Below are 24,458 nucleotides of genomic sequence, written 5' to 3' on the forward strand. Positions count from 1 at the left end.
ACGCTGGTCAGGTGTTCCGTAACGAACCCGGCAGCTGACATCCCTACGCCTGAAGATGGAGAGCCCCACGACTGTTTAGTCGAAGTCGAGAGGTTAGGGAGGGGATTAGGCACCCCGAACCTCTAGCCTCTAACAGGCGGCAGTGGGCTCGCAAGAGTCTGGGCGCACGTTAAACACACACTATAGTGCTGGGGAGAAACTGAAGGCCCTCGTGCGTAACGAGGTATGAAATAACATACCACTGTGGTACCGTCTAGTCGGCCCAGGAAACGTCGCACGCAAGTTGGTGTGGGCACGGGGTGGTACGTGGGCGACAGTCCACACCTAGGAGCAGGGCGGTGCACCGTAGGGGGCACAGCTCCTGCCATGAACAGGCAAGGCTGGCGAAAACGGTCAATATTTCCATGCCCAGAGCAAGCGGGGTGGGGACAAGACCGTCGGTTTCTAAACTGAGTGGCTGATAGGTACTACGGACAGTCAGCTGCTTGGGGTCCTGACTTGATGACGGACTATGAGGTCGCTATCGACTGGGTCGCCAGCCGGTCAGGAGAGCGTTATGACCCCTGCTTATAGTCACAGATAGCGGGACGGGGACCGTGAGTGACTGGACAGTATGGGCATAAATGCACTTGGCTCAATGTACAGTCAGGCCACGGTAACCTTACTAGCCGATACAGGGTTAGTAGGCGAGCTGTGCTTCTGTGATCAGTGTTTTTGAAAAGAAAATGCTGGGAAGCAGAGGGATGAGGGGTGTCAATTCAGAGGAATCTGAATTGTCTCTCCTAAGATTGGAAAGGGACCCAGCCTTAAACTGCACCTGAAGGTAAGATAAGGGGACTTCTTCTGTTCATGTGAGGAGACCTTAGCCTGGAAGTGGAGGCCTGTATCCTTGGTTGGGTGAGAGGGGGTCCAGTGTAGGCGGCAATGCGGCCCTGAAAAAGCCGGTTTCCCCACACGTGGTATCTCCTGATCCTGGAGGGGAGAGGTGCATCTAAGTAGGGCAAGGAGTGCATCCGAACGGGAGGAGGGTACTCTTAACTGGAAGGAGGTTAGAAGGGTCAAAGCGACTCTAAACTCAGAGCAGACTTGCAGGCATTTCCATTTGACAGTCCAGATCTGGAGTTATGGACTGACGGCTCTTGTTATCGTGTGGGCGAGGGACTAAAAGCAGGTTACTCCGTGGTAAGGTCACAGGGCGAAGGATTTGTGGTAGAAAAAGCCGAAGCATTATCACAACCTTGTTCAGCCCAGTTAGCAGAATTGGTCGCACTGACGGAAGCATGTAACATGGCAGAGGGCAGAACTGTAAATATTGTAACCGACTCCGCCTATGCACATGGTACCGCCTTCTTGTTTGGCACAGTGTGGAAAGGGAGAGGATTCAAGAAAGCCGATGGAAGCGCCATAAAACATTGTAGTCAGATTAAACGTTTGTTAGAAGCAATTATGAAACCAAAGCAGGTTGCGATAATCAAGTGTGCTGCTCATCAGTCAGACGAGTCCAAGATGTCTCGAGGGAACAGAAGAGCGGACGAAGCTGCCAAGGAAGTGACAGGTGCTGACAGAACAGGCAAGGTATTGGTTATCACACACAGAGTTGAGTTAGAGGACAAGATAACCTACAAAGATGTTTTGACTTTCCAGGAGGAGGCTAGTCAGGTGGAACGGAACCTCTGGATAACCAGGGGAGCTAGTCAGGATGATTCAGGTTTGTGGCGCGACGCCGGTGGATTTGTGGTGGCTCCTGCTGGCCTGGTCGGACTGCTGATCCACACGGCGCACGACTTTTGCCATGCGCATAAAGGAGAGGTAAGGAGAAAAATCAGAGAATATGGCTTTTGGGCGCCAGATTTGGGCAGTCAAATTGATCATGTATTACAGAGGTGTGTAATATGTTTGAAAAACAATATACGTAAGGGGATTAGTGTGTCACCAGGACATATCCCCACGCCCAATGGCCCAATGCGAGACCTTGTAATTGATTACATTGACATGATTAAGCCCATTAATCAGAAGAGATATATTCTTGTCGTTGTCTGTCGTTTTTCAAGGTGGGTGGAGGCGTGCGCCACCCGGCACAAGGATGCAGCATCTGTGGCTAAGTTCCTGTGCCAAGAGGTAATTCCCCGTTTTGGTTTACCAGACAGAATCTCGTCGGACAATGGAAAAGAGTTCGTTGACAAAACTGTACGTTTAATACTCCAACACTTAGGCATAAAACAGCGATTGGGGGCCGTTTATCATCCGCAGAGCCAGGGGTTGGTGGAACGCATGAACGGGACACTAAAAAACAAATTGGTAAAGATCTGTCAACACACAGGCTTGAATTGGCTAAACGCTCTTCCTTTAGCTTTGATGGCTTGTCGTTCGTGCGAAATTCGCGGTCTGCGTTTGACACCGCACGAAATGATGCTAGGTCGCTGCATGGTAGTACCAGGTTTGCGCGCGACAGGCAAAGGTCCGAGTTTGGACATCCTGGACAACGACATGCGTGAGTACGTAAAATACATGTCAAAGATACACAAAAGTATTCTGGTTCATGTCTCCAGTAGACAGGAGCATGAAACCGGGGAGGAGGTGAATAGGCAGACTACACCTCAAATCATACCAGGCGACTACGTTTATGTCAAAGTATTTAGACGCAAGTGGTTTGGCGCGAGACGGGAAGGGCCATACAAAGTCGTTCGAGCCACCGAGAGGGCTTTACAAGTTGAAGGATCGCCTATGTGGTTTCACGTTACTCATTGTGTAAAAGCAACCAATACGGACCAAGAATGGGAACCTGAACCACAAGACCTTGACGGTAAAACCGGGGCGTCGCAACCGTTACACGAAGGCGAAGTGAAGGCGGCGCTAACCCCAAACGATGGGGAAGACCCGGATGATTATGGCGAGCCAGACCGAGGGGGCCACGATTGGCCACCAGTAGAAGATGAAGGTTTTTTACAGGAACCAGACAGAGGAGAGGATTATGAATTGGAACATAATAACTTCTCCTCTGTGGACATGGAGAAGGTACCAGAAGAGCCAGAGGAACCAGTGCTTAGCACAAGCCCGGAACAAGATACTCGACCACAATGAGTCATCAAGAAGCCTAAACGATATACATAGGCAAAGGAAGGGATAGTGTAACTGATAGGCCTTGGAGAGGGCGTGTACATATTAATTTTTCATTTTTCATTAGCTAAGCTCTCTCCTTTTTTAGAAATGTTTAGATAGTAAATGCAATGTAAGGTCTTTTCTTTCAGAGTGAATTGCACAAAACAGACACATTTGGATAAAAAACACATAAAGTATAGTCTAAACCTGGTAATTGGTACGATCATCTTTTTGTATAAAGGGACGGACCTAGACTGAAGTGAAATTGATATAACTGATAACATTGTATATAACCTGCAAAATGAGTGGAAATTGTTAAATGGTGTGAGTGAATAGAGAACTGTGTAAATAAAAGATGGGTCCATAGTCGGTCAGTAGGGGAGGGAGTAATGTGGGTGTTGAAAGTAAATGATACTAACAAATATGGAAAATGAGTCAGAAGGATTCTGGAAAGGTTGGCTCTGAGGTAATTAGGTTAAACAGTAAGGTTAAGGTAATTGTAAACAGTTTGTTTGAGAAAATACTAACATGTATCTTGGGGATAATTAATCCCCAAACCGGGGAAACTGTAGTAGATTTCAGTCAAACCAACTATTGTACTGTACACCTTGGGTCTCAGAATGGCACAACACCGACAGGTAAAATGCATTCACAAATTCTCCTGGCTTCTCTGCCGCTATCCATTTTCATTCAACAAAACAAACAAGACGTATCTGTGATTTGAAACAGCTGCGTGGACTCAAGGCACTTAACCAGAGTGATTGAGACAGGCAGCTGTTGATCAAATGAAGAGATAGTCTCGTTTGGACTTCCTGGGAGTAATAAACTGGGTGATTTTACACCCTAAGTGTTCTAGGCAAATGGTCCAATACAAAGGAACTGCCTTGAGAGACGCCAGACAGTCTTTTCTTTACAAAGGAGCAGTTGATCAAAGGATTTGGACTTAGAATCCACATCGTGACGTAATTCGGTGTAAAACGTCACGATAAGGAGTTAGCCAATGAGAGCTGAGAGTAAGTGTCCTCCAATAGGAACACTCGAGGAGAGTTTGGAAAACGCCCGCTTGCCGTAAAACTAGAGGCGGAGCCTAAATTGGATATTAGCAAAGACTCCGTGCCAGGAGAGTCAGAACACACCCGAACAGAACCAGGAAGGGACAAGAAACACACACCCTTTTTCTCCACAACAGACCCAGCAAGGAGGAGAAATCGACGCAGCAGAATCGAAGACGAGACGAGACGTGTTTTTAGACAGAGCTTGTTATTGAGAATTTAGACTGAATTCTACTGACCTTCGGCATAGCGAATGCTTCCGGTAGAATTCATTGCACCATTCTTTCAAATATTTCTTTTGTAACATCTAATTGAAATCCTTTTTTCATTAAAAACGGGTTCTTTTTCAAACTGCTCAGATCTCGCTTCATTTCAACGGCCGCGCCGTATTTTCTCTCTGGGTAAGCAGTAACCAAGTTAGAACACTGGTTATCTGCATTTAGCACAGAGTGGATCCCAAGAGCTTGTAAAAAGGTTTAAATCACAACGCAGAAAGAAGTAGTAAATAGGGAATTTAAGCTGGGAATCCACTTCACTTCCCACTGCATGAAAGCAAGCGGCGTAGAAATACAGAAGCCCGGCTAGCAGCTTTTCATTCCTAAATATTAAAGTTTTTTTATATCCAGGCGGCGTCTTTTTTTTACGCTTTACAAAATGTATGACCATTATTGCGATATTATTTCTAGCAAGGATTGTTTTCCATAACGGATAGCGACATGGCGATTCTTTAGCGCCAAATCAAATGAGTATGGAGTGAACTGGCTGTAAATCCAGAGTGACGGATGAAACATGACCAGTTAAGTATCAAGTTCAAATCTAAATGTTCAAGGCAACACTATTATTTTCATATAATACATGAACCCAAACCTTTTAACTATTGTGCATAGTCCAATTTACTGGATGACTTTCGTTGATTCTGGGTTTCCTTATCACTCCATAATTCTACTTCAATGCTGTCAGGAGTTCTATGTTCTCATTTCAAAATCGAGTGAAGCCTTTCTTTGATACATAAAAACAAAACAAATTTGTCTGTTTGTGATTGGACTTAACTCAAATGCATCTTTGGTCTTCCGTTCAAAACATTTCTATAATGCTTATGGCCAAATCCGGATCAAAATGTTCAATGTTTAAAACACATCTCACACAAATGTGAGTAACAAATTGTAAAGCGCTTTGGATAAAAGTGCTATATTAAAAAAAAGCAGCCATTTACCATTCTCCCTAGCATTTAAAGAAAAATATTACAGTCTGCTGCCGTAATCTGTTTGTAGTTCTGTGTGCATTGTATTGTGATTAGTCTATGTGTTTTTTACTGTATTGGTTGATTGTGAAGCACTTTGGTCAACTTTGTTGTTTTTAAACATGCTATATAAATAAAGTTGGATTGGATTGGAACACATATATTAGAGTATATTACCATAGTCGTCATGAAACATAGTACACGAACACAAACATATCCAAAGTAAAACAGTCAAAATGATCCCCTCTCCCGTAAATACTAAATTGATTAAATTACAGTGTGTTTGTGTTGGAAATCCCTCTCGCTCTCTCAAACAGACCAGTAGGGACCTCTCTCTCTCCATGATCCAAACCCTACTGATGCCGCACCACAGCGGGAGGTCGTGGACAGTCCAACAGTTCGTCTGTTGAGTGTTTTGACTCCAGTGGAGTGAGCGGGTAGGAGGAGGGTGCAGGGACCACGGCCCTCTGTGGCTACGGGGGCTTAGCTTTGGGAGAAGTACTCCAGGACGATGCGCAGATGTCCCAGGCGGTCTTTGAGGGCGGTGAGGGACAGCACGGTGGTCTGGTAGGACGGGTCCAACTGGAGGACGGAGAGTAGCCACCAGCACCAGGTGGGACCATTGGAAGACGCCTGGTGGGCAACAGGCAGAGAGTTATCATGTGTCATGTTGTCGTCGGAAAATCTCATAACTCCAGTTTTGGGGGCAAAAATCTTTTTTACGGTTTATACGTTTACGGATTAAGAGTAGCTTAATGAACATGGTGGAGATGGTGGAGGTAAACGGTACCCTATCCCCCCCCCTCACAGTGAGCTGTGGTGTTCCACAAGGAAGCATACTAGGACCGCTACTGTTCCTAATTTATGCAAATGACATGTCGTCAGCTTGTGACTGCAACTTGTTCCTGTTTGCGGACGACTCAGCCCTGCTGGTCTCTGACAAGAACAAGTTACAGGTTGAAAAAACCCTCAGCTCGGAACTAGGCAGAATCTGCATATGGCTCGCTGATAACAAACTATCATTACACATGGGCAAAACAGAGTCCATTCTCTTCGGTTCAAATAACAAACTCAGCAAGACCGACGGCTTCTCAGTTACAGTGGGTGACAATATTGTCACAAGGAAAGATGAAATTACCTACCTGGGTTCCATCCTAGAGGCTAATCTCTCCTGTGACAAAATGGCATCCAATGTAATAAAAAAAGTCAACCAACAAACTCGATTCTTGTACCGGATCTCCTCTCTGGTAAACAAGAACACCCTGAAGACTCTGGCAGGAGCACTCATTCAGGGGTACTACGACTATGCTTGCACCTCATGGTACCAAAGCACCTCAAAGGCGCTAAAAACAAAATTACAAACATCTCAAAACAAACTGGTCAGACTACTGCTTGACCTTACTCCTAGAACCCACCTCACCCCTGCCCACTTTGACAACCTAGGATGGCTTAGAGTAGACGACAGAGTACAACAACTTGCAATGGGCCTGGTCTACAAGATACACTACACGACCAAGGTACCCATGTACATGTCAAAATACTTCCCAAAGGTCAGTGAATACCACGATCACAACACCAGAGGGAGCTCCACAAATCATGTTAAACCCAGATTCGGCTCAAATAAGGGACTAAACACGTTTCGCAATTATGCCACATCAATGTGGAACGCCCTACCCAAAGCTGTAAAGGAATGTGGATCACTACCCACTTTCAAAACCTCTCTCAAGGGACACCTACGGGAGACTGCAATTCAACACTGGCCCCTGTAAATATCCTAACCCAACCCCCTCCAATGTACAGTCATTTACCTAGTATGGTTTTGTCAATAGTTCAATGTACAATTGTGTTTGTTTGTACAGTGTCTCCTCCCCCCCCCCCCTCAATGTACAGTGTTACTTGTTTATACAGTGTGCCCCCCCCCCCCCCCCCCCCCCCCCCCCCAACCACCTCCAATGTAAATTACCCAGTATGGTTGTCAATATCCCAATGTACCCAACCCCCCCCACCCAACCTCCTCCAATGTACAGTTTCTACGTCAAATGTATATACTCCCTTTTCTTGACTCCTTCTGTATCACAAACAGTACTGTATTTGCAAATCTGGTATGTCATAAATGTATAGATGTAGCAGTACTGACTATCTGTATGTCATGTATGTCATATATGTCTATATGAATTGAAAATGGGGGACCCTGATGGAAACAAGACAAACGTCTTTCTCAGGTCTGCATCCCCTTAACAATTGTATGTATTGAGCCGTACTGTATTGTACCCATTCTGCAATCTGTTAAATAAAGTTTTCATTCATTCATTCATTCATTCATTCATTCATTCATTCAACAGCCACTAGATGTCGCACTAGAGCACCAGGATGTACTTTATCCATTGAAGTCCATTCCACTGGGGAAATGGGAAGTAGGGAGGGGATACATGTAAACAACATACATTTTGAACCAGAAATTCTTTTTACATGAGAAATACATTAATCAATCAATACTTTTACCTTTCTAAAAACTCTGTGGATGTATTATTTTATTTTTATTATTTATCATTATTATGATTACTCTAGATACAAATATTATCTAAAGCACATTTAATTCCTGTTCATATCAGAGATTGTGTGTGTGTGTGTGTGTGTGTGTGTGTGTGTGTGTGTGTGTGTGTGTGTGTGTGTGTGTGTGTGTGTGTGTGTGTGTGTGTGCGTGCGTGCGTGCGTGCGTGCGTGCGTGTGTGTGTGTGTGTGTAGGCGGGGTGTATAGGGCTGTCACTTTCTCCTAAAGTCAAGTTTGAACCAACTCAACTTGATTTGACTTATCTTTCTTGACTGTGCCACTTTTGACATGGTGGACCATCACACTCTGTGTCAGTGCCTCCGGGAGGTGGGAGTTACAGGGACGGCTCTCGACTTCTTCCACTCCTACCTCTTGGGGAGGCAGGAATATGTGATGCTGGGGAACCTCATCTCCATCACAAAATGGGTTATCTCCGGCGTCCCAAAGGGGTCAGTCCTGGGGCCCCTGCTCTTTTTAATCTACATGCTCCCCTTTGGTAACATACTGCAAAGCCAAGACATCAAATTCAACTCATATGCTGATGATACCCAAATCTACCTCCAAACCTTCCCTGACTCACATCTGGCTCTCACCCGGGCTACCAGATGCCAGATGAAACTCCCTGCAGCTAAATGGCAAACCTCCTTCTACCACCTGAGAAACATTTCTAAACTCAGACCCTCACTCTCCCTATCTGACGCCGAAAGACTGGTCCATGCCTTTGTCAGTTCCCGCATCGACTACTGTAACTGTCTGCTGGCAGGCCTTCCCTCCAAAACCATCCAGAAGTTACAGTACGTCCAGAACAGTGCCACCCGTGTCCTCACCAAAACCTGGAAAACTCAGCACATCACCCCAGTCCTCCACTGGCTACCAATAAACCAGTGGATAAACTTTAAGAGTCTCCTGCTGGTCTACAAGGCCAGTAACCACTCCAGCCCGACCTACCTCCAGGACCTCCTCTCCCCTCAACCTGCATCCAGGTCACTCAGGTCTGGCAGCCAAAACCTCCTCGCCATCCCACGCACCGGGCTGTAAACCATGGGGGATTGTCTGTGGAATCAGCTGCCAAGATCCATCAGGGCCTCAGCCCCCCTTACTGCCTTCAAAACCAGCCTTACGACTTATTTATTTTACTCTGCCTTCAAAACCAGCCTTAAGACTAATTTATTTTACTCCGTCTTCCACTAGGGCCTGTTTTTTTTTGCTGCGACTATGTTTTTATGTTTTTACCTTTAACCTTTTATTTTCTCTTTTGCTGTGAAGCATCATGAAATCTCGTTTGAGTTTAAAGTGTGCTATATAAATGAGATGCATTATTATTCATATGGAATTTGTTTGAATTATATAGAACTTTTATGTCATCAGAATCCTCTAACCCCCCACCCCACCCCACCACCCAATCCCAAAAACAATTATCATTAGTTTGGATAGTTGTAATTGTGTATTGAGAAAGAGAGAGAGAGAGAGAGAGAGAGAGAGAGAGAGAGAGAGACACAACTTCTTTCTTCATGTTGGAGGGAATATGGCATGAACTTCCTTCACGAGCAAAACAAATGTCAACATGACAGAGAGAGCGTTGTGAGGGTTAATTAGCCGGCTGGAATTAGCTGACTCAGGAAAATCCAAGGCTTTACCTGCAGCCTGTTTTGATAGTCACTCCAAAGTGGTTTATGGTCACTAGTTGTCATTCAAAAAAGCAACGGGATGGACAGATAATATACTTTAGTGTGTTGGTGTTGAGATGATCCGTTCAACAGATACTAATAATATACTTTAGTGTGTTGGTGTTGAGATGATCTATTCAGCAGATACTAATAATATACTTTACTGTGTTGGTGTTGAGATGATCTGGTCAGCAGATATTAATAATATACTTTAGTGTGTTGGTGTTGAGATTATGTGTTCAGCAGATACTAATAATATACTTTAGTGTGTTGGTGTTGAGATGATCTGTTCAGCAGATATTAATAATATACTTTAGTGTTTTGGTGTTGAGATTATCTGTTCAGCAGATACTAATAATATACTTTAGTGTGTTGGTGTTGAGATGATCTGTCCAGCAGATACTAATAATGTACTTTAGTGTGTTGGTGTTGAGATGATCCGTTCAACAGATACTAATAATATATATTTTTCATGGCTCTCTCTCTATACAGCTCTATGACATGCAATAATTCCAACGTGACAATGCGGTTTAGCAGCCAGGCAGTGCAAGACCGCCATCTGCTGGAATACCAGACACGCTACTTTAAATGTGATTCTGGGACTCTGGAAAGCAGATTACTAAATTGTTAGTGGGGCTAAGCGTTATCTGCAGTGCTCCAATTTTGAATTCGATCACATCATTACTGTTAGACTTTTAATATTTCACCAGGTTCGAACGAAAACTTGAACTTGGACTAAAAAGTGACAGCCCTAGGAGTGTGTGTTCTTAGTCTCTTGTGAGATCCAAATCTCAAGAATAGAACCCTTAGAAAAACGTAAATTATGAGAAATGTTTCCAGACATCATAAGTTCAGGTTAGAATGGGTTTTGAGGCCCCATGTTCTGACCTGGATGTCATCCTCCTGGTCCGGCATGGTTCCGTACTGTCTGCTGACCTGCTCTCTCATACTACTGCTGAGGCGCTGGTACCAATCCTGAGCCTGTTGGTACACACTGTCATGAAGATGCTGCAGCTGCTCCAACTCTGTCCCATCGACCTGGTAGAGAGAGAGAGAGAGAGAGAGAGAGAGAGAGAGAGAGAGAGAGAGAGAGAGAGAGAGAGAGAGAGAGAGAGAGAGAGAGAGAGAGAGAGAGAGAGAGAGAGAGAGAGAGAGGGAGGGAAAAAGAGTGAGTGAGTGAGTGAAAGCATTAAAGCGTGATGGTGATCAAGAATTTATCAATTTCCTATTTCACAATTCTGTTGCTATGTAACCAGATTCGTCAAAATGAATGGGGATTTAACTATTGTTTGCTATGGCAACAGGTATGTGGAGGCGATAGTGGCTCAGGAGATAGAGCTGCCGTCTGGTGATCAGAAGGTTCCCGGTTAGATTTCCAGCTCCTCCCAGGCAGCATGTCAAAGTGTCCTTGACCAAGACACTTAACCCCTAACTGCTCTCTGTTCTCTGCTCGCTATATAAATGCAGTCCATTTACCATGGTGGTCAGGCAGTGATCACAACACTGCGACACACACACACAGAGCAAAAGCATTATGTAATGTGGTTATATTAAAAAAGAATTTTAAAAACGTGTTTTATTTTCATCAAATGTTCCTCAATTTCTGATAACATAATTGATAATATACAACATGAACTGTCAAGTTAAAATAACATAAGTAACATAAAATAATATAAACAATAACATTCAATTTAGTGTTTTCCTGAACAAACACTGAGTACATGAGCAGGTTCTCTGGACGGCCCGGATGCTGACCTTGTGGTCCTCCAGGTGCTCTATGTCGGCAGTGTGGTAGCCGTCCCTCTGACTCCTCCGCAGCACGCGGAACCTGCTGCCGCCCACCGTGTCCACGTAGGACCTCCCGTCAGGCAGCTGCTCCAGACCCAGGATCTCCAGCATGCAGCCGTAGTCTGCAAACCTGGAGCACACCGGAACCCTTGTAACTTACGAAAGCCTATAACCGTAGTCTACAAAAGGCTATAATGTGGCTATATATATGCTGGAACTGGGTAATGTAATTGAAATTAATTTTAAGAAAGTAATGCAGGATTGGATAGTTTAAAGGGGAACTCCACTATTTTGGGAAATTAGCTTATTTAACATCTTCCCTGGAGTTAGACAAGAAGATACATACCTTTTTTGTCTCTGTGCGTGCATTTTAGCTTTGGGAATAGACGCTCCGTTAGCATAGCTTAGCTTCATCACTGGAAGTGAGGCAGGACAGTAGCCTTACAGTGCCTTACAGTGTATTGCAAGGTCTGACATTGACCAAATTTGATATGCATGACCTTGGTGGGCTCTAGGTCAACTCCTGAAAAGGGGGTCAATGTCAGACCTTGCAATCAAAAGTTAGGGGGCGCACTGAAATTATGGCAAGGGTTATTAGCCCCCTAACTTTTGATTGCAAAGTCTGACATTGACCCCCTTTGCAGGAGTTGACCTAGAGCCCACCAAGGTCATGCATATCAAGTTTGGTCAATGTCAGACCTTGCAATACACTGTAAGGCACTGTAAGGCTACTGTCGTGCCTCACTTCCAGTGATGAAGCTAAGCTATGCTAACGGAGCGTCTATTCCCAAAGCTAAAATGCACGCACAGAGACAAAAAAGGTATGTATCTTCTTGTCTAACTCCAGGGAAGATGTTAAATAAGCTAATTTCCCAAAATAGTGGAGTTATCCTTTAACGTTAAAAGGAGCATGCCAACATTATGGGAAAAAACTCCTCAAAACTCACCTCTTCAGCATGGCCTTTGACCCCTAACCTCCTACATTGAATGTCGTGTCTGTACACCATGTTTGTTATTGTTGTGTGGTAAATATTGACGTTGAATTTCATAATTAATATGTGTGAATAAATTGGAGAACCATAAATGTAAAGCCAGATGTACCTTTCAATAGCAGAGTGGACTCAGTGGCTAAACAGTCTCAACTGTCAGTTGAGACAGTTGCATCAGATAACAACAGCAACAGTTATTTCAACCCCCACTCAAGCAATGACTAAATTAGGGAACAAACGACACCTTCTCGAACTGACTGTATGTAAATGCTGAGCAGAGACAGCTGGGTTGACCACAGGGCAGACCAGTTTAGACTTGTTGAAGAGATGATTAGTCATGGACACTAAGTCACAAACAAAGTTATCTATTAATCAACTGTTTAGTATCAAGAGAGTAAACCATAATATTCAGGGCCGCCTGGGAGAAATGCGAGGCCCTGTGCGAGATTTAACGCGAGCCCCCCCCCCCCCCCCCCCCCAAAAGGTTAAAAAAAATATATATATATATATATATATATATATATATATTTTTTTTTTTTATACAGTCAACATATTCTTAAATAATAGCGCTGCCCGAGGCGGGGCATGATACAGTCAACATATAGCAAAAGAGAGAGCGAGAGAGAGCTCCCGTTCTACAGTCAATATACAGTGTACAGAGAGAGAGAGAGAGAGAGAGACACATTGGAAAGAAATTGAAATGCTATTTGGCCCTAAACAGAGAGTACAGAGTGGCAGAATACCTGAGCACTGTGACTGAAGATCCTTGAGCACAGCCTAGCCATCGAGAAAGGCCGCCATAGGCAAACTGTGTGTGTTAGAAAGAGAGAGAGAGAGAGAGAACATGTGTGTTTGTCATGTGTGTGTGTGTTAGAGAGAGACTAGAGCATGTATGAGAGATCCAAAAGGACAAAGATCAACACTTAAATCCAACAAGAAGAGGGTCTATACCAGAGAAACCAAAGCAGCAAGGAGCCAATGGCCGACATCAGCTAAATAGGCTAGCCAGGTACTGTGACACCAGGCCACACACAGCTTTGGCCAACGGCCCAACGCTACCCAAGCTACACAAGCGACCAAGACATTCACACACAGCACATGTCGTATCTCCAAATGTTGTGAAGTAGCATATGTTTTGCCTGGAAAAAAACATCGTTATTAACAAAACATTCGGGAGGGGAAGGAAGGAAGAGTGGGGTAATGTCATGACATTTTCATTAATCTTACCTGCACAAAAGGAACGCAGGGCGAAAGGCCGCAACACAGGTCTCCACGTTGACGAAAGGCCTCTCGCTGGCGGGACAAAATAAGCCAGAACCCCCTGCTATTCTCACGGCTAATGTCAATGGTCGACTCGTAGCACAAGCTAACAGCTAACTCTAGCCTAGGCTAACTGATGGCATCAAAGTAACGTGCGCAGCCGGCAGCTAGCCGGCAGCTAGCTACGACGTTAGCTGCTGGCTGCGCACGTTACTTTGATGCTATCAGTTAGCCAGTTAGCTCAACCCGGCTATCGCTAACCATTAGCTAACGCACTACCACTGAAACTACAACATGAGAAAAGCAATACAGGCGCTGACACCAGGCACACACCGTTAGCTACTAGTAGTACTATATTAGCTAGTCGACCAGTTTGGCTCCAGAGAGAGAGAAAGAGAGCATAGGTCCACGGCGGGAATATAATCATAGGTTGACTCACCATAACGCAGTATCAATGCGGCGGCAGCGGCGCCAATGGTAAAGTTGGAAGGAGACTTTCTTGGCCCACGGTGTAATTTCTTCTGATCCATGCGGCTTTTGAAAAGACATCCACTCGCCTCGCTCCTCTGAATAGCGCTGAATTATCTACCTCGTGTGTCTTCTTCTTCTATTTGGTATTACGGCGGACGGGCCGGAAACACTATCCTAAAATCTGTAGAGCAGCAAATCCGCAGAAACCGGAAAACTGCAGTCTGCAGAGCCGCAGAGGCAGGAAGTCAGACACATTCTACAAACGTGTCTAATGTGAAATATATAAGCATATAAGCAAAACTAGATTTTAGGTCTGTGATGAAAAAGGGCCTCGCGGGAAGGGGGGCCTCGCAAAAAAATAAAAAAAAAATAAAAAAAAACAATAGAAAAAATAATTTTTTTTTTTTTTTTTTTTTTCTCGAGGCCCCCCTTCCCGCGAGGCCCTGTGCGACCGCACTGCTCGCACACCCCCTGAGACGGCCCTGATAATATTAGAAATGGGTAAATTCATATATACGGGAGATACAGTTGGTAAAAGGTTTATTGGAACAGGCCTCTGTAATCAGTTGAGTTGAAAGACCACATCAAGGAAGGGGGGGCCATAAAGACCCCCCTTCTGATCACTGAGACCACATCAAGGAAGGGGGGGCCATAAAGACCCCCCTTCTTATCACTGAGGGAAGATGACATCACACCACCCCACCCGGAGACAAGAACCAACCCCCCCACAAGAAGACGCAGGATTGGACCAACCATATTAGGAAAATGTGCTATTATTGGCTAGAAATTATAGGATATAAGGGCAAACATAGTGTTATTCAGGAGCCCAGACCACCCAACCCAGGTCTGCGGCTCCAACCGCTCCCCACCCAGAGACTACTGTGAGCTGATTGCATTTTACGTGAGTAAATCATGGGAAACACCAATGGTTGTTTATAGATTAGAGTAATGTACAGATCCCTGATCGGTAAACCAGATTTACTCATGTATAATGTGTACAGTAAATTCTCTATGTTCAAATTATGTTAACGAGTGACTGTTTTATGTACATATTGGGGTTTGAGATGCAAACCTTGTTGATTCCTGTACACAGCAGCCATGTTAATGTTGTCTGATAATCCTTTGTATGTGAAAGGCAACCTTTTATTCACTGTTGGCCCGGGCTCAAATAAATCAGAAGAGTTGAACTACAGTTCTGGTTTGTCTGGCTACACGTTTATTCTTCATCTGCTTTAAGTCAGATGAGGAGACCAACAATTCTATCACGTATGATCCCTTTCTCCTCCTTCCAGATAAGCAATCCCATTGTACTGTACTACAATAACCTTAGATTATTGTAGGATTCTGTAGGAATATACTAGTTGTTTCCCCCCCCTATGTAAAGCGACCTTGGGTTTTATGAAAGGTGCTATATAAAACCAAGTTATTATTATTATTATAAATATGCTTACCGTCTTCTCCAGAGTCAGACAAGAATATAGATATACATTTCCTCTCTGTGCTATCCGGCTACAAGTTAACCTAGTTTAGCACAAATTAATGGAAGCAGGAACGGACAATTAGTCTAGTTTTAAAACTCCGGGAGAGGTGTTTTGGCCAACAGCTAGGCTAGCTGGTCCGTATCCACTTCCATTAATTTGTGCTAAGCTAGAGAAGCCAGAGAAGACGGTAAATGCATTTTACATAATGTCGGCGTGTTCCTTTAAAATGTATATCTTGTGCAGATTATATTGGTTCCTTGTCTTCTATCGTATAGTCAGTGAACCACAATTAAAACAGGAGAGAGACAGGGTGTGTGTGTGTGTGTGTGTGTGTGTGTGTGTGTGTGTGTGTGTGTGTGTGTGTGTGTGTGTGTGTGTGTGTGTGTGTGTGTGTGTGTGTGTGTGTGTTAGGCTTGCCGCGCTAGTCTGCGATACCGGTGTTCCTCTGTGTTCAGGCATCCACCAAGTAGGCTACATTACTTGCCCACCGCCCCCACCGGTGTATGTTTATTTATTTTTATAAAAATAAAACCCATTTAGTTCATTTTCACATATCAGTGCCCACATTCAAATAAAAAAAAGAAATACGCTAATTTGTCAAATACTGTGACAGCCTGACAGGCTGTGGGAAGCACACAGACATACACACACACACACACACACACACACACACACACACACACACACACACACACACACACACACACACATACATACAGTACATACACACACCACACATTCCCCGATCCCTTCTATTTTTTCTACGTACTGTTTCTGTAGCGCGACCAAGGGTGCTACTGTGTTATGAAGCATGTGAATCAGATGGTGAACGTGTATTTTTTTTAGGTTTCACTTTCACTTAGTTTTAACTGCATCTGAAGTAAAGGAAGACGGCTCTAGAGACGGCACGACGCGCTACACGACGCTAGCGGAGGATTGTGAAATATTTCACCTGAAACCCGCAGCAGCAAAAGGTCGACTGGAGATGAGCTCCGAGGACAAGCAACAGGATGTTTGCTCGATGCGCTAAATAAGGCTGCAGCTACATTGGTCCGTCCGTTACAGATAGAAAAGTGATGGAAAGGTATTAGTTATTGGTATATTGGTTTATTATTTTATTAGAACCTGACGTCAACTCTGTCTGTCCAACAAATGGATACTAATGATTGAATTGAATTAAAAACAGAAGTAGACGGTCAGACACAGCAGATCAATGTAGCCGTATAACATTAAAGATCAAAGTAAGTGCTCTACAGATATTGAGCGTCATTTCAGCATCACCGGTAACACCGGTGTTGTCATGGGTTTATTAGTCATGGGAAATTTCACATCACCGTGGCAACCCTAATGTGTGTGTGTGTGTGTGGAGCGTACTCTTTGCCGTGCTCGTAGCTGCACATGCCAAACATCTTGGTGCCAGTCTCCATGCAACGTCTCATCATCAGCCGGTAGCGGGGCTCAAAGATATGCAGCGGACACGACACACCGGGGTAGGCCACCGCACACACAAAGATAGGGATGTCCTGGGTAAGACTAGAGAGAGAGAGAGAGAGAGAGAGAGAGAGAGAGAGAGAGAGAGAGAGAGAGAGAGAGAGAGAGAGAGAGAGAGAGAGAGAGAGAGAGACAGACAGACAGGCAGCCGGACGGACGGACGGACAGACAGACAGACAGACAGACAGACAGACAGACAGACAGACAGACAGACAGACAGACAGACAGACAGACAGACAGACAGACAGACAGACAGACAGACAGACAGACAGACAGACAGACAGTGTCATAAATACTGAGCAAAATGCCATGCCTGTGACCCACCACTAGGGACAAAGTGGATATGACTGAGAGTGACTGAATGAATAATAATAATAATAATAATAATAATAATAATAATAATAATAATAATAATAATAATAATAATAATAATAATAATAATAATAATAATAATAATAATAATAATAATAATAATAATAATAATAATAATAATAATAATAATAATAATAATAATAATAATAATAATAATAATAATAAACTTTATTTGTATAGCACGTTCACACAAGAATTGCAGCCCAAAGTGCTTTACGACAGTAAAATAGACATTAACATTAACATAAAATAGACAGAATAATGCAGAAAATAAGAAAAGGGTCAAAGTAATGCAGACAATAACAACACAACAAATTGATCAGAAATTGCATAAAATAGCAGCATAAACAACAATAAATTAACTCTAATTTACAATACAATAATCACAGTATTAAACTAACTCAATGAATAGGTGAGTTAGTGACTTTGCTGGTACTCATAGTGACTATGAGTCAATAGAAAGTACATCATATCTGATATATGTGTTGCTGTGTATGTGCCGCTATGCTGATGAGCACACTCTGTTGTTGTGTCGGGACAGGAGCCTACTTGGAGAGTTCAGCCATCTCCGCCTCATGGACCTGCTTCCTCTCAGCCAGCTGCACGGGGAAGAGGCGGCTCGTGAGCTCCTGGAGCATCGCTGTGGGATTGTACTTCCTGGCCTTGAAGTACTGAAACAGGAAAAATGGTCACGGTACAGGTTGATTTATGCTTTGACTCTTGACACTTTCAACAACCGTCGCTCGTAACAGAAATGACTCGACAGAATTTGTTTCTTTTATTGTGTCGCAGACACCATCATAGACTGTCGTGCGCGGTCGGTGATTGGATAGCTAAATAGAATTCCAGCCTTGCCATGAGTATATCAAAGCCCTACTGAACGAAAAGAAGAGGGCTTTCAACACAGGTAACAGAGAGGAGGTGAAAAGAGTTCAAGGGCTGCTGAAAACTAACCTCAGAGAGGCCAAAGATAATTACAGGAGGAAGTTGGAGGGGGAACTGGAGAAAATCTGTCTGGACTGGCATGCAGACCATAACCGGCATTAAACCGGCGGGGGGAAGGGGAGTGGATGGAGATGTGGACAGTTTTACAACAGGTGTGACACTGCGGCCCCTGCTAGTCTCTGTCCCCCTGAAAAAACACTGAACGGGTCAAAACAGTTGTATTATTGTATTTTACTGCCATTATTTATTATTCATACTTACTAAGTACCACTGCTGCTAAAAGTTTTCCACTAAGTTCTCGTTTACCTCTATATTTACATGCACTCATACATAAACTTTTTTTTTAGCTACTGTCTACATTGTATATAGTCCTGTGTCCATATGTTACTTTATGTTTATAGTGTACTACTATGTTACTTTATGTTTATATTAGATCTTGTTTTTTACATAAACCATGGGAAAGTGGAAACGCAATTAAATTTCTCTGTATGTGTTGCACATTACGAGAGGTGACAATAAAGCTGACGTTGACTTTGACTTTGAAAACATGCTGAGGCACTCTACAAGAAGGGCCAGAGCCGACTCTACTTCCTCAGAAGGCTGAAATCCTTCAACGTCTGTACAAGGATGTTGAGGATGATCCACGAGTCGGTGGTGGCGGTGCCTTCTTATACGAAGTGACCTGCTGGGGAGAGCGGGGGACGCAAACAGGCTGGAAAAGCTGGTCAGGAAGGCCAGTAACGTGGTGGGGGTGGAGCTGGACTCTCTAGCGGTGGTGTCAGAGAGGAGGAGCCTTGCTAAGCTCCACGCCATCATGGACAACCCCTCCCATCCACTATACACAGACTTGGCTGATAGAAGGGGTACGTTCAGTGTTAGACTAAGACTCCCAAGATGCAACACTGAACAGCACAGGAAGTCCTTCATTCCGACAGCCATCAGACTTTATAACGCATCACTGTGCCTCACTGCATCACTGAGAACAGAGTGGCAGTACAAACTGGCAAATCTTCCTGGACTTTTACTTTTTTAAATCGACATTTTGTAAAATTGATTAAAGGATACGCTCTAATTTTTAGTTTTAGTTTAAAATTAGTAATGGTCGTTTGCCTTATTGTCATCACTAACTTAAAGCAACTTCGGAGAAATTAGCAAGAGTTTACCTGCCCAGCTGAAATAGAGCTCCCAGAGGCACCATCAGCTTTAACACTTTGTGCGCCAAAAACGAGTATACTCGTTATTGCCCGCCATGCCTTGTGCGCCAGAAACGAGTTAACTCGTTTTTGGGATCAATATAAAAAAAATTCGCCATGGCATTCATAATTCATCCAGCCTCTCTCCGGGACGCAGCTGGACCCTGTTCTGATATTGCAACGCCTCAATACCGCCGCCTGGTGGATTTCGGGCGAATTACACTCCATGCAAAACCGGAAGTGGCGCTCGTGCATCTGGGAGAATCCTCCGGTAGTAATATCTTGTAACGTGGATCAAGAGACACAATCAAGTGCATTGGGATTGCTTTCGAAACGCAATAATCAATATGATTTCGGCGTTTATTGCGTCATACAAACGGTAAATGGATCTAGCAGATCGACGTCAAATAATTCAAATATTTTTCCTCCAGTCTCATCAGCGAACGGTAAGAGGAATCTAACGTTATTTTCAGCCCGATTGTTTATTTATTTCACTGAAATCCATCTGATCAACGTATTAACCCATAGTAAAAAAAAAAGACGCTACTGACGATCAAGGAATTATAAACGACCCCCACCCCCCTTTCCTTCACGCATGATGAAGCATAATGTATACCGATCATATACATTTGAATTTTTGTATATAGCGTGTATAGGAAAGAAACGCCAATCGATAATCTATCATATGCGTTGGGGCCTATAACTCGCGTTTTAGGAATTACTGCAAAAAACCTTAAAAACATACTTATATTCACGACGGTATTAACACGACAATGTACGAATGAAAAAATATAACGTTCCCACATCCGGAACGATAGATACCCGATGTTGAAGGGGCGATAGTAATGTCGATATAGCTATAATATTTAAAAAGTTATAGCCCTGCAAAGAAGGTAAACATCTCCATAGGGTTACATCACTGGCAGACTGGGCCCAAGGATGGGTACAATGCATGGTGGACAATGTGTTAAAGGTCCTGTGTTTTGCTATTCCTTTCACTATTTGGGCAATGTTACACAATTCCTGTGAGTCTATGGAACACATCTGTAAGGTTTTTTTCCCAAAAATGCATTGTTTTGTATTTCTAATCAAGTACTCTAAAGCAGAATTTTTTCACTTCAAGATTTCAAGCTGTTTTGGCCTGGGCTCCGCCCATAAGCGCTTTGAGTGACAGTCACCCACAGTCTGCACTGGCAGACAGAGAGAGACATAGAGAGATTGAGGGGGATACTGATTAATTTCGCCGCGGGGGGGGCATAATCCCACAGGACAATGCATTGGTAACTTGTTTCAAATGACAATATATACCTCTGTGAATATTATTGCACGGATCGGAATACGGGCGCGCGCGTGGGAGCGTGCGCAATGACATTTTGCAGCAGTTTGACAGTGATATGCAAGTGCTCCTGACTGCGTGTGTGTTTCCCCACGCGCGCGGTCGGGAGTGTGTGTGTAAATGCTCCGTGTCCCTCTCTCTCTCTCTCTCTCCCTCTCTATCTCCCTCTCTCCCTCTCTCTCGCTCGCTCGTTCTCTGATCTCTCTGTCGGCACCCACACCATGTCAACCAAAGTGTCAGTATTTCCACTCGCTCTGTTGTTGAGCAAATGGTTGAGTGTGGCTACAAGTAGAGGGGGCATTAGTTCTACAACCATAGAGGGGGCGTTAGTTATGCAGATGAGAATTCTTGGATGTCACAGGTACGCAAAATTCAGAATAGCTTAGTTCAGTGAGGGAGGATCTCGTGAACTCGAGACTGGACTGATGAGCCAAAATGAGAATTAGAGACACAGACCCGATTGATACAACCCCACATTGCTAGAAAACAATGCTAAACACTGGAAAAGGCCATTTATAAGACACGGGACCTTTAAGCTAAATACAATTCAATAAAATATTCGAATGGGTAGGTGGTTAGCTCATTGTGTGTACTCTATGACAAGGAAAGTAATGGTGTTCTTACGTTTTCTGATGCGACTCGGGGAAGAAAAAAAAACATCTGATTGGCCAAAAACGACAGCTCTGTGCATCAATAATCAATCAGATGTAAAAATCAATCAATGAACATACTCTTGCTAATTGCTTCAAAGTTGCCTACTGCAGCTCTAATTTGATGGTTTATGTACTTAGTTCACCAGTTACCTCTTGTAAGGGTTGCTTGCAGAGCGGGCAGCGCAGGGTGTGGTCCAGACTCATCTCAATGCAGTTCTTACAGAAGGTGTGACCACAGGGCGTAGTGACGGGTTCATAGAACAACCTGTGGAGCAGAGACACTTAGTAGAAACTCATCACTACCAATTTATATCATTCACATCATAGTAGATACTCAACATTATCAACTTATATCATTCACATCATAGTATAAACTCAACACTATCAACTTATATCATTCACATCATAGTATAAACTCAACACTATCAACTTATATCATTCACATCATAGTATAAACTGCTGATGGAGACTCAGTGTTCAGGGTAACAGAGCATGAGGTGAGGCGGACCTTTAAAAAAGTGAATATCAGGAAGGCAGCAGGACCGGACGGCATCCCCGGCCGCGTCCTAAAAGTCTGTGCCAACCAACTGGCCCCGGTATTCACTGACATATTTAACCTGTCCTTAGAACAGGCTGTCATCCCCACCTGCCTGAAGAAGTCCACTATTATCCCTGTACCCAAAAAATCCAAGCCTGCTTGCCTCAACGACTACCGCCCTGTAGCTCTCACCTCCATAGCCATGAAGTGCTTTGAGAAGCTAGTAAAGGGCTACATCTGCTCCTCCCTCCCCATCAACATGGACCCCCTGCAATTTGCATACCGCCCCAACAGGTCCACGGAGGACGCCATAGCCCATGTGCTGCACACAGCAGCATCACACCTGGACAAGAGGAAGGGGAACTATGTGAGAATGCTATTCATCGACTACAGCTCGGCATTCAATACCATAGTCCCCTCCAAACTCATAGCCAAGCTCAGGGACCTGGGCTTGAACTATGACCTCTGCCAGTGGGTCTTGGACTTCCTGACGGGCAGACCCCAGGTGGTGAGAGCAGGCAACTGCACCTCCTCATCCATCACCCTCAACATAGGGGCCCCCCAGGGCTGTGTTCTGAGTCCCCTCCTCTACTCCCTGTACACAAACGACTGTGTGGCTCAGCGGAGTAGCAACACAATCATCAAATTTGCTGACGACACAGTGGTGGTGGGCCTGATCTCTGCCAACGACGAGAGGGCCTACCTGGAAGAGGTCAAGGTCCTGGCGGGATGGTGCCAGGAAAACAGCCTCTCCCTGAACGTCAGCAAAACAAAGGAGATGATTGTGGACTTCAGGAGGTCGGGGGTCAAGGACTACAGCCCCCTCAGCATCGACGGGGCACCGGTTGAGAGAGTCAACAGCTTTAAGTACCTCGGAGCCTACATATCCGAGGACTTGACATGGACCACACACATTGACAGTGTTGTGAAGAAGGCACGACAACGCCTCTACTTCCTCAGGCGCCTAAGGAAGTTCCAAGTCAGTCAGAAGATCCTTAAGAACTTCTACTCATGTACAATAGAGAGCATCCTGACTGGCAACATCACCTCCTGGTTTGGGAATAGCACTGCACAAGACCGAAGCAGACTACAAAGAGTGACACGTTCAGCCGAACATTTACAACAAGCGGTGCAGGGGCAAGGCTAAGAGAATCATTAAAGACTCCAGTCACCCGAACAACTGCCTCTTTGAACTGCTGCGGTCAGGCAAGCGATACCGGAGTCTCAAGGCGAGCACAGAAAGACTCAGAAGAAGCTTCTATCCCCAGGCCATCAGGCTGCTCAACGAACAATGAACACTACACAACAACAACCATCAAACGCACATAGCACACACATCCACACGCACACACTCACTTTAAACAAACACACTGTAGCACCCACTCCCCACACTTTATAGCACACACTCACTTTAAACAAACACACTGTAGCACCCACTCCCCAGACTTTATATTTATTGATGAAGGATTGCACTACAACTCGTACACCTTACTGTAAATTGTACCTAAATTGTACCTCATCCCATTTCTGCTTTGCACTATATAGTATTGTACATTAGTACACTGCATAGTATTGTATATTATATGGTAACTCAGTTACGTCTATTCTGCATCGAACATTGTACATATGTGTTACAAAGGGTCAGATTAAACCGAATATATGTATTTATTGATTGATATATATTGCATAATATTTGTATATCGTTTGATATCCCTTGTGTATTCTTTGTACATATACACGGAATATCCCTTTAGCCTAGTACAGACCATAATATTTCGTTCTCTTATTGGATAGCGTTCCACCAGCGCCATTGCCAAGCCCCCAGAGTCGAGTTCAAAGCCACCGTCAAGACATGTCTGTACATGCCCGGCTTTGCCCAGGAATACGAGACAGAAATAAGGTTGGCACTAGATTATTCCCCGTACATATAAATATGGCGCAGGTGAATACAGAAGTAGTTCGAGTTCGAGTTACCCAAGTGAAGCCTTCACCACGATACAACGTGCTGTGAAGTGGGCCCGTTTTGCCCCAAAATAGAGTCTTGTCTTATCCTAATACGTTTGTTCAACGTATCGTTCGCTCCTTACTAGTAAAGCCTTCATCACGAGTCAACGACCAAGTGAAGTGACCAAACCGTGCGTCTAAATAGAGCACTTATAGCCGCGTGCGAATAGGATAGTAAAGTATCAGAGCTTGGTTGAATAACGTCAAGTTCAACTTAGTTAATGTGGACCACCGCGCACCGGAGGATCTACACCGGTGAATGCAGAGCCCCTTTCCGGCTGGATTATTATTCTTATTGCTTTGGACCAGGCTGTTGGAGCGGAGAAGA

General features: G+C 44.3%; 1 protein-coding gene across 1 annotated transcript in view; it reads right to left on the bottom strand.

The window, feature by feature from the left end:
- Positions 1–5,874: 5,874 nt before the first annotated feature.
- Positions 5,875–24,458, bottom strand: part of lonrf4 (LON peptidase N-terminal domain and ring finger 4) — a gene marked incomplete at both ends in the record, with an annotated part of 91,442 nt that continues 72,858 nt past the window's right edge. The window contains 6 exons of the mRNA XM_084331837.1: positions 5,875–6,024; positions 10,498–10,647; positions 11,365–11,527; positions 16,973–17,131; positions 18,011–18,132; positions 21,739–21,853. Of these exons, the coding sequence (XP_084187963.1) occupies positions 5,875–6,024; positions 10,498–10,647; positions 11,365–11,527; positions 16,973–17,131; positions 18,011–18,132; positions 21,739–21,853 (859 nt within the window). The remainder of the gene's footprint in view (positions 6,025–10,497; positions 10,648–11,364; positions 11,528–16,972; positions 17,132–18,010; positions 18,133–21,738; positions 21,854–24,458) is intronic.

The sequence above is a fragment of the Notolepis coatsorum genome, assembly GCF_963971535.1.
Source record: "Notolepis coatsorum genome assembly, chromosome: 16".
NCBI classification, from domain to species: Eukaryota; Metazoa; Chordata; class Actinopteri; order Aulopiformes; family Paralepididae; genus Notolepis; species Notolepis coatsorum.